The 15,148-nt window shown below is 39.0% G+C and overlaps 1 protein-coding gene across 2 annotated transcripts in view; it reads right to left on the bottom strand.

Moving 5' to 3' along the window:
* SPATA20 (spermatogenesis associated 20) overlaps nucleotides 1-15,148 on the bottom strand; it is a 2,234,575-nt gene that overhangs the window by 1,273,981 nt on the left and 945,446 nt on the right. For both annotated transcript variants that reach the window (XM_044087351.1, XM_044087352.1), the window contains exon 11: nucleotides 8,508-8,700. In XM_044087351.1, coding sequence (XP_043943286.1) covers nucleotides 8,508-8,700 — 193 coding nt within the window. The remainder of the gene's footprint in view (nucleotides 1-8,507; nucleotides 8,701-15,148) is intronic.

The raw sequence follows: 15,148 nt of genomic DNA, 5'->3' as shown, positions 1-15,148 counted from the left end.
AAAATGAAAGCTAATGTTTTGAGCTCTGATTTGCAGCAACAGTGTCCTGTCTTACAGAAGAAACACTCAAGAGAAGCACAAATGGTGTACCCAGTGAGGATTATGTTGACACTGACAAAGTTAAAATCTGCCAGATTATCTGTGCAGTTAAATAATTTCAGCATATGCTCCCTACTGCTTCACAAGCAATCCATACTTGCAGCAAGAAGGTACCAATAATTCATTTATTAGAAAATGTTCACACTTTGAAACTGCTGGTGCACTGTGACTGCAGTCATGCTTTGGGGAACATTCTGGGGGCTTGGTGAGGTGATACGGTAGATTCCTAAAGTGGTTAGTGACAGATATTTCTCATGCAGACACCTCCTTAATTCCTTGGTGACCACTGGGGGGGGGGGGGTAGGCATTCTGAAAATCCAAGCAGCAAGTCCTATCTCCTGGAGATAAACAAAGTAGAAATGTTTGTACCATAGCAATGCAAAATGCTGACTAATGCTGCTGATATCCACAAAGGACTTAAGTACCTTTGTTTTCCTTGTCACCACAGATCTTTAATAGCACTGCTGCCCTTTCTGGTCTTGTTGGATACCCTGACTGGCTCTTTTAAGGCCCAGCACCTCTTTTCTTTTCACATGCTTTTGACAGAGTTGGCCATTTGGCAAAGGTAGGTAAAGAAAAAGGGGTGTGGCAATAAATGGAATTACATAGCCTCTAAAAATGTTCTCTCAATCTTCTATCTTTTGAGACTCCCAGCTACTGCAGCAGAAAGAGGTGACCCCTGCCTGGCTCCATAAGAAAAAAATCAGGCAATAATTCAAGAATATTGTTGATCACCCTGGGACTGACTAAGATGTCCTGGGGAGCAGTGTATGTCTCCCTCTGTGTGGGAAATCCTGCTAGAACTGGCCTTGTGGGGACAGACTTCTCCCAACATAACCCCTGTTCATTTTGCTTCTGCTCGCATGTAACCCACATTAAGTAAAATCTCTGCTGTGTAGTTTTGTGCAGAAATGATATGATGAGTCAAATTTTACTCTCCCAGCTATGATAGTCGTGGCTAACTTCCATATCTCCAAGGTGCCTTCTTATGACATCACTATGAACAAGAGCACTGTTAAAGGATAATCTGAAATCTGGCAGCCTGAGCCAGACGTATGTTGAATCCTACTGCTCTGGCCACATACTAAGTCAAAGTACACATTATGTAGAGCAAACGGTTGGTCACATTCAAGGATGGCGCTGCCTGCATTTTAAGCTTGTCCTTCAAGGAGTCCCATCTGCATAATGGGGTTTGTCAATTATATCCCTCTTGGAATAAATCATGTGACTGTCATAGTTCAAAGACCATACAGAGAGGGTAGCAGATGCAGACATGCATCTAGCAAAGAAATGGTCAGTTAATGTCTGCAGAGTTTAAGCCTAATGTTGAACTCTTGGAAAAACTATAAGGTCAGGTATGGGAGTCTCTGATCAAACTGGAGACTTCTAGGGCAGGGATGTAATATGTGGTTTGCCATCTGGTTGACTGGGGTACCTTACCAGGATTGTCTAAGTGAATCAGACTGCATCTTTTAAGATGACTACAGAAGATGGGACAACCCAGAAGGACTTTGGAGTAAATGTAAGGCTTCTGCAGCCTCTGTGGTGACAGGAACTCCTATTTTCCTGCATACATGCAGGTATTATCTGCATGTGTAGGCCTCTGGTGGGGTTATCAGTGTATCTACACCCTCAGCCTCCTCCTCAAGGTCTTTTGTCTGGCAATCAAGGGGAGACTGCGTGTGCATCCTTTTAGTTCTAGCCTTTTTGGGTCTTTTGGGAGAGAATTTCTACTCCAAAGACAAGAAATCTCCTGGCGAATAGCTTCAAAAGACCTGGCTGAGGAAATTCCACAGCAGTATTGCTGGTGTGCTAAGAGTTCAAAAACATGTAGCCTGACTGCAGACAAGTAACTGGCAATGTCTGTCCCATGCTGTGTCAAAGCTGTAGAAAGAGGTCTGTACTTGGAAGTTAAGCCATTCAGCAAGGTCCTCTGTCACACCAATGGCAAGGCCAGCATCAGCATAAGACACCTGTAAAAGCTGAATCACATGCTGGGTAGAAGGTAGACATCAATAAAGGCTCATGCTAATTTATTCAGCATCAAGAAATGAACAGATGCCATGTAAGGCAATGGAAATACTGCCATCAAATATTTAAGTGAGGGGGACTTGCATCATTCCCTGCTGTGCCATCTGGGACAGGTAGATTGGTGCCAGGATGGTTTGTACCTGTAGCAGAAGGTGGGATTAAGGTGCTTTCAGCCTGGAAAAGAGCATGGAGGGATAAAAAACTACCAAACATGGACCAGGAGTAGTGATGACTCTAAGGCTAAGGAAAATAACTACAGGTTGGCCTGAATGCTCTTGCAGTTCCTCTGGACCATGGGGATGAGACATGTAGTAGCAGAGTTCTTTCTGCCTGTCTCTCTGTTATATCTCCTACAAGCTTTTTGCATTTAAAGGTAAGCACAATATACAAATGTCTGAAGTGTGCTTGCTAAGCTGGGCGGGGGAAATGACCACCTGGACTATGTTAGATATTATACGGCTATTTTATCATCTAGGATAATTTAATGTGCAGCCATCACTTTAAATGGATTTTATATGCATTTTATAAAAGGGTTTCCTACCATTAGGCAGAAGCCTTGATAAGTAACTGAATGTTTTGTACAAAGCACTGAATGCAATGTACAACACAGTCTTGACCGACAATATAAAGACCACGTACTGCTAATAAAATGCAGGTCTAAAATAAGGAAGAATAAGTTCATGCTGGAAAAGGAGTGCATCTTGTCCTGAATTCTACCTGTTAACAGACACACAACTTATGAAAATAAGAAAATCTGCACATGACAAAAAATTATGAATTAAATTTGCCTGGCAACAGACAGCACATCTGACAAGATCCACATAAAAAGATATTCTGAATTATAACACTCCTTGATAGAAAATAACTGATATGCCCTTGTCTGCTCTTGCCCATACAGAATTGTAATCAGCATTTTCTCCTTCTGCAGCCAACCTGACTGCACTAGGTATTTTGAGGCAGTCTAGTAACTGCCTCATTCTGACCGAAATCTCTTTATTGCTACCTCACAATGATTCAAAATATTACATAAGTGTAAGCATTTACTGAAATTGCATACTAACCATGGGTGCCAGAACCACAGAGCCAGGGGAAGGGGAGAGCCCCCCACTGTTACAGCTGCGAGACCTGTCCGGAAAAATTAATGAAGTAGAGTTTTCACGCTAAAGTGGATTCGCGCAGGGAAGCTAAAACTAACTAAACTAGCTGTTCTTGTTCTCTTATTGCTCTGTGTTACAGGAGTTATGCTGCCACTGTTCCATTGGTGCTACCAGAGTCATGCCAGTAAGGAGAGTTTTGTTCTTTTATTTGCAGGAGTTATGCTGCTCCCACGTGTGTGTGTGTGTGTGTGTGTGTAAAACACCCTAGTTAGGTGTACCTGGTGGTTAGTGTTACTCAGGCTCAGACAAGAGCCTGAATTCTCTACCCATACCATTGGTTGTGATTCAGGGAGCTGAGTCCATAGCTCTCCACTGTCCAGATTTTCACAGAATATTTGGCTCATACTTTTGGTCTGTTCCTCTTAAAATTTGTTTTTCTGCTAAATCAATGAGAACTGAACTCACTAAATAATGACAGCTCTTTAGGTTTCAGTCTTCCTATCTTTCAGGAAACACATGTTAACACAAAACACTTTATTTTAGCAACTTTCTAAGATTATACAAGCAATATTTTAAATGTGTCCCTGGTTTTGGCCCCCCCCAAATAAATGTTGGCTTTTTCCAGATTTCTTGTGCTGCGAGATTTAGTTGATCGTCAAGTGGATTTTACAAGGAGCTGAGAGCTTCAGGGGAAGAGAAGTTTAATGCTGCTTATGCTAAGTTGTTTGCATTGTTAGTAGTACAACAGGTAGTATACTTGCTTTTGATGCAGAAGGCTGTGGGTACTACTCCCACAGTATGCAGATGGATCACTGATACTGTACTGTGTTGTACTTTAATGGGAGTGGATGCTGCAGTCCTATGAATGTCCTCCTTTAATTAGTAACTATGAACCCGTTATCAGTTTGCCATCCATTCCCCATTGCAAAATTACTAGCTTATCATTTTTTAATGTAGCATAGGCAATTTATTCTTCAAGGGCAACAGGCACTTTATTTGTAGATGAAACAATGTTGTAATAAGTTGTTTGCTAGCAGCAATCTCTTCATTAGTTACAATTCCTTTTAATGTGGAATTATTTAGATGACTTACTTCTGCAGAGACTTTGCATATTTACTGATATTGGTGGATTGTAATGACAGAAGTTTGAGTGGTCTTTTATGGTTGAAATTTTCTGAAATTGGTAGTTTTGTCATTACTGGTTCATACATTTTGTCTCATTGCTCACTAGAAGACTGTCCCAAACTACACATTTAAAACACATTCTAACAAGTGGTGCTGTATTATGCAAGGAATATAATTTAATACAATCAGTTAATACAAATAGGAAGGTGAATCAAAGAATGTATACATGTATGCTTGCTCACAGGATGCAGGAGATCAAAATAGGGGAAGAGACCAGTCAACAATGGTGTCCTCCAGAGTTCGGTGCCAAGACTTTTTCTGTTTGGCATCTACATCTTAAAAGTAAAAGGAAATACCAAAGGGCTCTGACCGACTAGGTTTGAGATGACTGCAAGCTAGGAGCAGTTATTGAATCCCCAAATGACTTAACCATCATGCAGGATGGTTTGTCCCAAACAATAACTGGTGCCAGAATCATGAACTGAAACTAAACTCCAAGAAATACATTATCGTATCCTTTGGGAGGTCATCTACTCCAGGCAACTCCCAAATTGACAATGAGCCCTGAGAACTAACTGCCATTTGGGAACTTGTGTGTACAATGACCTAACTTTTGATCAACATGTGCCCAGAGTCATAAGAAAGTCTTTTTATATTGCACAGCTTATAAACAAATTGATTGTGACTAGATCTAGAGATGTTATTGTCCCCCTTTACAAAGCCCTCATTAGGTCAATCATTTTGTATAATGCCCACTTTGGCGTGCATCTGTCCAAACCCATGCAACAATTGGAATACCCACAGAGATACCTTACTAAAAGGATACAAGTGCTAAATAGTCAGTATTGCATGGACCACCTCAAAGATTTATCGCTATACTCAGTATCCTACAAAGCACTTAGAGGTGACGTGTCTGGCATACAAGGCATCCTCTGATCTAATACAGATGGACCTACTGAACATCAGCAAGTAAAATGGCATCAGAAATACTCAGGCCAGGCAGCTTAACTGAATGTTGTGGAGAAATGGATATATATCCAGAACAGACTACCCATTCAAGTAAAACAAAGCTCATCCCTGTCCATATACAAATGCAACTTGGATCTAAGGATGGGTAATAGAAAATATTCTCCAGGGTTACCCTTTGTGCCACTAATGGATACAGGCAGTTCCTAAATGCTGCATCCCTTACATGGGTCCCCTCAAATTATCTACAGTGTGATCACATTTATTCTCACTAGGGCTAATATACAATTATCAGCCATGGGATAGGTAAAACCAATCAGGAAATGTAATTCAAGCACCAAAATGGAAATTGGCTAATGTCCCCCAAGTGACCCTATGTTGTGGTAGTAAATAGTTATAAAAATTGCCCTTTTTAAATCACTAAGTGCCCCTGTCACCCTCCACCCCCCCCCCGTCTTCAACAGCTTCTGGTACCTCTGGCGCCAACTTCTCACCCTACACAACACATATGCACGCGCAGCACAGAGTACTGCCACTAAACCATCTTCTGCTGATGATTGTTAATAGAACACTGTCTAAGCCTGGCATCACACCATCAATGAATACTGTGCTACCATGTTGCCCACTGATGCCAGTCATATAATTTCCACATGAGGGCATGCCCATCTATTTTTCTCCTGAGTCATACCTGCAAATAGGCCATGGCATCTCTGGATACTACTTATGGAAGGATTCTAGTCTGCTGCAAGGAGGAGTGTAGCATGTGATGTACCTTCTGCAAAAGGACCACCAGGTATGAGGGCCGAGTGTATGAAGGGGATGCATGACAGCAGCTTGCCAGACAGAGGAGTGGTGCTGGCACCCCTTACTCTGGTGAGCAGTAGCACCATAAATAAAGTGATCTGCAGAGGCACTACACGGACATTTTCCATCAACGGGGAAGAGGCTAGGGAGGAACTTTTTGACCAAAAAGCTTTTTGTAAGTTACTTTGTATTGCACTCGCACATTTTATAAAGGACTTGTAGTTTCACCTGCTTTTTACTTCATATGTCAAGGACAAGCTGATGCATTTCTCTTATGCTTCTGTCTTGCAGCAACACGGTAGAGTAAGGAAAGGCCTTTGCCTGCCAGCAGATACTGGGGCCAGGCAACAGGATATGGGCAGGGCACTGCTGGAGGTTGTGTGTTACTGCAATATATTACAACTTGCATGTTTATGTGCGTTTTTTTTTTTCTTCTCCCCATTTATTTTTGTTTTCCACAAGATCAGTTATAGTACAGAAAGATGCAAGGCAGCAGCAAGCATGCCCCACAGCCATCTATGCATCCACCTCTAAGACTGCCTCACTGCAGGGTGACAGCAGTCACCCTATAGAAGACTACATGGCAGACTCCCTGGTAGTGACCACAGCTACTTCCTAGGACAAGACTCTTTTTTTTGAGGGCGGCACAGAAGGCCCACTTCAGTTTCTGTGTGGAAGTTGTGGCAGGTGGATCAGCTGCTGGATGCTCATATTGACACACCCTGTTGCATCTCCTTACATGATTTGTAGAGTATTGTATCTGTCTGGCATGGACCATTAAGCCACAAGAAGTTGTGCCCAACCCTGATGTCGGTAACAGAGATGACAGACTTTGATGCTGCTTTACTTCTGAGCAGAACTGGCAGACCCACTATATCACACCTTATCCCTCATCAATGCTTCCCTCCCAATCCCCCATTTGTCTTTCAATCATCCCCAGCAACAAATGTGCACCCTTTGTCTGTCTATGTCATCCCTTACTGTCCCACACTTATACATCACCTCACCTGTTCGTGTGTGTGTGTGTGTGTGTGTGTGTATATACATACACAAGTGTTTTTCATGTGACCATGCCACCTTTGTTTTACTGTTCCTCCAACTCTAGCATTGAAGTTCCTGCAACTTAAACAATTCTCCTGTAGATGTTGTGGGCCCAAGCATTAAACACATACACATGGGCAATACAAAGAGGAAGTTTATGCTCACACTCTTGACATTTTGTAAAACTGGAAGGTCCTTTTTCAAACATACCATAAATGAGACAAAGGAAATCAATAAAAAGGAAACTACAAAAAGAAGAGAAAACAGAAAATACCAGCAATGGCAAAGGAAGGCTACACTAATGTGTACAATAGGAGAAAAAAACAGAAAGATATTACCAATGATGGTAGACAAAAAAAATTACCTGTAAGAGGGGTAGGGGAGCAAAATATTTATAAGATTTACAACAGAAAAAAAGTGAAACTTTTAAGAGAAAAAACACACTTATCTGAGAAAACTTGAGAACTATGGCAAACCATGTTTTTTCAGGAAAAGTGGCAAGCGAAATCTGAGGTATGTTAGGGGATGGTGCATTGTGGGTAAGGGAGGAACTTGAGAGCCTTTTGGTGGCCACAAGCTTTAGTAACAGCACAAATGGATCTGAAGATTGGATCCATACCCAACAGTTGAGGACATAATGAACATTGACATTTTGCTGTGCAGTGCATTTCTCAAAAGATAAATCCTAAAAAGATGAACCCTGTCCATTACAAATAACTCAGTCATAACCATTTACTCAGTCTAGAAACCTGGCATCAACCAGCTTTTAACAGAAACACATTCACTTATTAGCCCTGTTTTTTTTTGCTATTCATTAGCAAAAAAAAAAAAAAGTCAAGGTATGTACATCTCCATAGAGCAATGTTCCACCTCAATCAGAGGACAGTACAAGACATAAATGTGGGCTTAAGCTGTACTAAAAGTGCCATCAACTTATGTATTTAATTTCTGTGATTATGAAACTGACCATTTTTATTAGAGTTCATGTATTTTGCTTCAGTTACTTTGTTGTGATTATGGCTCCTTGACAACAATACTGACCAGTAAGGCTTCAGAACCCCTTCTGCCAGCTTTATAATGGATGACTTCCCATACCAAACTTATTAAAAGGCCAACACAAGGCCTTCAAGCATCTTAAATACTGTACAGTTGCATCACAGGTCTGACATGTGCCGTATATATAGACAAATTTAAAAACCACAATCCAAGAATTATGTATTACTTCTTATTTGTTCAAGATCGAAACTTCCAGCTCCCTAACACAACTGACAAACATATTATTCAAGTGCATTCTAGTTCTTGTGTTATTTAGCTATAGGCAACAACACTGACCAGCTCACTCACCATTCCAGGATGCCAGCATCTTGCTATCCAAATGTGGACGTGGTCTCATTTGTCTTGCACTGTACAACTGCTCCCTACACCTTTCTAGCAACTTTTTCACCTCGTCTGTCTCTAGGCCATATTTGGCAGCAGTCAGCTCCAATGAATAGTGAACAATAAGAACATTCTGTCCAGTTAGTTCTCCATGTGGGTCCTGTGAATAAATCATATAAAACAAAGAAGAGCTCAGTGCAATTCCTTATTTAGTTCAAGTCAAACATGCACCTTCTCTCTCATTTTCAATGCCTGCTTTGGATAAATCATTGGGCTATATACTTGAACATCAGTGTCATATTGCTCTAATGCTGGGCTAGAGCAAACTAGTAAAATCAGCAGCAGTTGTGGCCAAATTATAGATGCACGGTACTGATTCTACAGAACAGGGACTCCCCATTAACCAGAAACAAGCGACACCAAAACCGTAGCGCCCTTTAAATTAAAAGTAGCATGTTTACTTATCAAGGCCGACTATATTATGTCTACAAAACAGCCTGTCGCATTATATTCAAAAATATAAACCACAACTATAAAACAGTAACCTTGAAAACACTCACAGTAGGTGCACCCTGCACCTCACATCCTTTCAGAAAGAAAAGTGAAATGCAGCACAACAATGTCATTACAGTTATGACGATAAAATCAGCAGCATTACTTCCAGGTTTATTATGGTCTTTCTATCCAAACCACTTCACAAAACAAATAAAACAGCAATAGTACAGTTAACAAACAGCAAAAATTATGTAACAAAATTACCTATTTTAAGATGATTGTAAAATCTCAAAACCACAAAGTCACAGAAAAACTGAAAGAATAAAGTTGGAAAGTATTCATTGATAATCCAAAATAACGAGCTATTCATCCTTAGATGGCTCATGCTGTTCCCATTTGCTCATCTGAATAATGACTGTGGCTGTACTCTTCTTATTATATTACCTGGCTGTGGCTTCACCCTTCTTATAATATTACCTGGCTTTTTACATTATCAAGAATGACACAATACTAGTGTATGCGGGTATATCATGTTACTGTTAGTGTAAACAAAAATGCTTGGCAATGCAACTATAATTCTTAAACCTTTCTGCAGACAAATGTATTGTCTAGCAGTTGAGAGCCTGATTGGTCCTAATCAGCAGACCTGTATTTTCATGTTCCAATATGACTACATGAAAAGATGCCAATATTAGTCTGCAAGTTTAGTAAGCTGTAAATTCATTGGGGATTAATTCGAGGAGACACTTGCATTATAACTAAAGCACTTGACATTTGATAAATGTATCCTCTCAATGATGCATTCTATCTAGTCATTAACTATAAAACAACTTTTCTGAGAAGTATTGTTGTAATGCCAGTTAATGATTTGAATTAAATATTTCTATATACAGTCATAAAGCAATTACCAGGATAAAATAATATTCTTGCAGTGCATGGATCATCATAGCTATCCTCTGATGTTAGAGGAAAAACAAGCTTCTTAAACACCTTTTTGACATAATAAAGGTGTTACCCCATAGTTTAAATACATTTTGTCTATTTACTGCAAAATGGGTTAGGAATTTTAACCTGTAACATTTTCATACATAACAGTTTAAATCTTAGCAGCTTCCATTATTTTGATATGTCCTCCAGTATACTTTTATTCAGTCATAAGATTAAATTACTGGTGTTAAGTAAGTCAAAATTATATCTCCAGCACTTATTGTCAGCAGATAAGCTCACTGGTTAAGTGTCAGTCTAAGCTGTAAGAGTTAATATGTGATATACATAGATGTTTGCTTTAAAAATGTGGTCAAGTGCACTGCAGTTTTACCTCTGTACTGTGTCAGTTTTGATTATACAAAGTCCCTCTGAAAGTTGATAGAAGTGTTAACAAAACACTCAATCAAGTAACAACATTATAAGTAGTCTCTTGGATAAGGGAGATGTCTAAATTGTGATCTTGTTGTCTCCAGCCATGGGAATTGTCTTTGAAAAGCTGAAAAATGCAATCAGAGGAACATATTTAATGTCTACTAAAGAAATATTAATATACTTGTACATTGTATTGCATTTCAGTTTATGTTAAACATGAAATATGATGTGGTTTCAGAACTATTCATGTTTTTATTCCAATACGACTTTGCAAATATTAATTTAAACACTGGTTTTGGACTTGAGTAGTCTAAAACAATTGCACAACAATGGTACTGTATTATACAGTAATGTCAGTAAATAGTTTTCAACAGATGTATGAAATATACAGTTATAGATTTTAACATGATGTTTACTAATACCCTAAATTATTTTGAAATGATACTACCTTAATCTAAATATCTGTACCTTTTTGAAACCTGATTAGAAATAAGTATTATTGAATAAGATGAGTAAAGAATATATGTATATATTTTAGCTGATTAGATTATCTTAATATATTATTCAATTATCTTTATTTAAAACTAAGAAGATAAGAGAAACTGATCCAAATATTATTTGTGAGGGTAGAAAGTTTGTTTGGTTAGATTCACTAACCAAACAAAGAGGTATATTACCTCATAGCGATAGGGAATGGTTTTTAAGGTTAAGAATTAGAAGTTTGGAAGTTCTTTGTTTTTTTTTTATTCTATCACTTTGGTGTCACTCAGAAACATGCAAAAATCATACAAGAAAAACTTTTTGAATTCTGTATCCAAGATGGAACTAAGAATAAACAATATTTACATAAACTCACACATAAAACAAACTCAAAACTAGGAAATGAAATGTTTATCCATAAATGTTAATGGTCTAAATAATAGTAATAAAAGGAGAAGCCTATTCAAGTACATAAACTTACATAAATCACAAATAGTTTTTTTACAAGAGACACACTTATTAGATAGAGATATAAACAACTTAAATATTAATAATTACACAGTACTAATAAACTCTCAATACAAAACAAAAAAAAGAGGAGCAGCTATACTACTTCGCAACTCAACTATAACACCTAAAATAATTACTACTCATCAAGATACATCAGGTAAGTTTTGTCTAGTTTCAATAGAGTTAAATAAGAGAATCTATACGTTAGTAAATCTATACTGGATCCCAGGACTAGGATTAAAAACAGTTAAACAGCATTTTGAAGAGATAATTCATTTAACTAAGGGTAGCCTGATATTGGCAGGAGACTTCAACTGTATAATCAATGAAAAAGATACAGATTCTAAATCCAAAAGAAGAAAACAACCTATCTCTAAAGCACTATCAAAATTTATAGATACATTGTATTTAAAAGATATAAATGAATTTGCGGAACCAGACTCACTAATCTTCACATTTTATTCTCATAGAGACAACAATCTGTTAAACCTAGCACTTGCTCCTACAGTACTTATTACCTTGATACGGCACTCCAAAAAGGCAAACCCCCATTTCTCGGTCACCCACGTCCCCCGGAATCTCTTTTAAAGTTTTTTTGTCTAGTCCTTCTAGCATGTTGAGGGATCAGTTGCTAGTGTCCTCTCCTGCTCAGCTGGTGAACCTGGGAATATTGAGGCAATGTTACAATTGCCTCATGTACACAGACAACCCTCTCCTCCTCCCACAAAACACAAATACATGCAAGAGATGCAACTATATGGCCAAACTGGAGGCTGAGCTCTCTCAACAGAGGACTGGCAAGACCAGTCAGGAGGAGAAGGTTACCACACACACTATAGACCCAGTCTCACATAGTACCATCACAACCTCAAATCATACACATAAACACACAAAGACATACTCGGCTCTGATCAAAAATCTACCAAAACAGCAGAGGCCACCAAAGCAGACACCCAAACAACCACCACCTCAGAACACAACACCTGCAACACATAGACCTCACAGTCAGAGTGTCAAACAGTCACAGCCCTTAAGGCCAAACACAATGCCAGACACACTAGTCATTGGTGACTCCATAGTCAGACACACTGACGTCCCGCCACCAGACTGAGTAAGGAGAAGGTCAAAGTAATCTGCCTGTCGGGCGCTAGAATCCGCCACATAACGCAAGCACTCAGGTCTCTCAACAGCAGGTACAAATACGATTCAGTCATTGTCCACGCTGGTGTAAACGACCTGAGACGCACTCCTTGGACTACATGAAAAGAGACATTGAGGAGCTCTCTGATTATGTAGCCCAGGCAGGTATGACCCTGACCTTGAGCAGTATCCTACCTTCACCAAGAATGATGCCACAATACAGAGATAAGATGATCAGCTTTAACAATTGGCTTAAACTCTGGTGTCATTCAAAGGGGATCCAATGTCTGTCTGCCTGGGATGACATGCTGGACAAGCCACGCTGCTTCGCAAGGGACGGCTTGCACCTGTCACCCCTGGGATTCCGGATATTGGCAAAGGCTCTTGCCAACCCCATAGTGCCTTTTTTAGGCAAGGCTCAAATTCTAAACCTACCACCCTAGAACACAAAAAAGGAAAAAAACTAAGGGTAATGCTGCTCAATGTCAGAAGTCTAAATCTCAAAATGCACGCACTTGCAGATGACTGCAAACTGGGCGCCATAGTAGAAAACACATCTGACACAGATATCCTTCAGAAGGGTCTCACAGAAACGGATAACTGGTGCCAGAGCCATGGCCTAAAGTTAAATGCCAAAAAATGCATAGTCATACCCTTCGGGAAAAACAAGGTTACCCCTAGCTACCAAATAGGTGGAAATCCACTGAGCACAGAAGAAGTTATCAGGGACCTGGGGACCCAGTTTGATAGTAGTCTGTCATTAGACACCCATGTAGCTAAAGTAGTTAGGAAGACCTTCTACATTGCCCACCTTATCATGAAGGGATTCTCATCTAGATCAAGGGAGGTCATAGTCTCCCCTATACTCATCACTCATCAGACCAATGATTGAGTACAATGCCCCATTCGGAATGTATCTGACCCGACACTTGCAGCAGCTGGAGAGGCCACAAAAGTTCCTCACCAAAAGGATAAAGGGTCTCAAACATCTGTCCTATGCTGCCCGACTGAAAGAACTCCAGCTCTATTCAGTCGCCACCGCTTGCTCAGAGGTGACCTTTGCCTAACATACAAGGCCATGTCAAACCCAGATTTGATGAATATGCTTCACCTCAAAAAATCTAGATCTGTCAGAGCCACAAGGGCGGGAGACTTAAACCTCGACACGGCTATTAATAGGACGTGCTGGAGGGATAGATTCATCACCCAAAGACTCCCTATGCTGTGGAATAAAATCCCGGTATATGCGAGGCGGAGCACCTCGCTGGCCTTGTTCAAGAGAAATCTTGACCAATGGATGGGAGATCGCAGATATACCCCAGGGATTACCTCAGTGTCACTGCTCGACAGAGGCACAGCAAAATAATGGGTATAGTTCCCCATACTAAAGGGGTGGCGTAAGCCACAAAACTATGGGCTAGGCTTGTAAATGCCCTCGGGCAGATAGCCTAGTATGAACCTATGAACCTATAAAACTAACTCTAGAATTGATAGAATATATGTTGCCAATGACCTAATAACAAAACTGACAAAGTCAAAATCATAAATTGTCCTTTATCTGATCATAATGCCATAGTCTTTGAGATAGAGCTTACACCATTTTATTCAAATCCCATTACTAGGATACCTTCCTATATCACAAAATTGACAGATTTCAAAGAATTTTATGAAGAAACAATCAAAAACTTTCTAGAAATAAATTACACAGAAGATATTTCAGAAATATATGTCTGGGATTCATTAAAATCAGTTACATATGGGAAGATATTATCCTGGTACATAAATAAAAGGAAGTTGTGGAATAAAGATATGCTAGACTTACAAAACAAAGCAGATAAATTGAAACTGGAAATACAAAAGGTTAATGCTACTCAAGTTCAAGAACTTACACAAATCAATAAGAAGTATACAGAATTGCTACACCATAAGATTATGATTAACTTAGAAAAGATAAAAATAAACTCATACTCTACTAATTCAGCACACCTGAGATACTTAACTAATAGAACAAAAAAAAATAATTAAATCTAAGCAAATAAAATAAATATTTATTCCCAATACTAACAAAAGAGTTACGGAACTAAATGATATTTTAGAAGCATTCAGACTCCTTAACATTGATAATTCCATAAATACTCAAGATGCACCTACTAAAGACATAAAAAAATACTTAGAAAACAATATTCATATTAAATTAACACAAGAACAAATAGACATTATAAACAAACCAATCAATATGACAGAATTAAAATCACAAATTAAAAAGCTCAAGACAAATAAAGCACCTGGCCCAGACAATATGCTACCAGAAATGTATAAATTAATACCCAATCAAGCCATATCTTTATTATTAAAAGTATATGATATAGCCAATGAAGATTTGAATATACCACCCTCTTGGAAATATTCATTGATATCCCCAATTATCAAACCAGATAAAGATGAGAAACAGTGTTCCTCATATAGGCCAATATCATTACTCAATATAGACTACAAGATGTTTATGGCTATATACGCAGATAGGATCAAACACTTTCTTCCTTTCTTAATTCACAAAGATCAAACAGGTTTTATTAAAGGAAGAAATACTTCAGATAATATTAAAAGAATACTAACATTAATAG

The sequence above is a fragment of the Protopterus annectens genome, chromosome 11.part0 (genome assembly GCF_019279795.1).
Source record: "Protopterus annectens isolate FY-2018-M chromosome 11.part0, PAN1.0, whole genome shotgun sequence".
Taxonomy (NCBI): domain Eukaryota; kingdom Metazoa; phylum Chordata; order Ceratodontiformes; family Protopteridae; genus Protopterus; species Protopterus annectens.
Note: the sequence above shows the minus strand (reverse complement) of the source record. Positions and strands in the feature narration are given on the sequence as shown.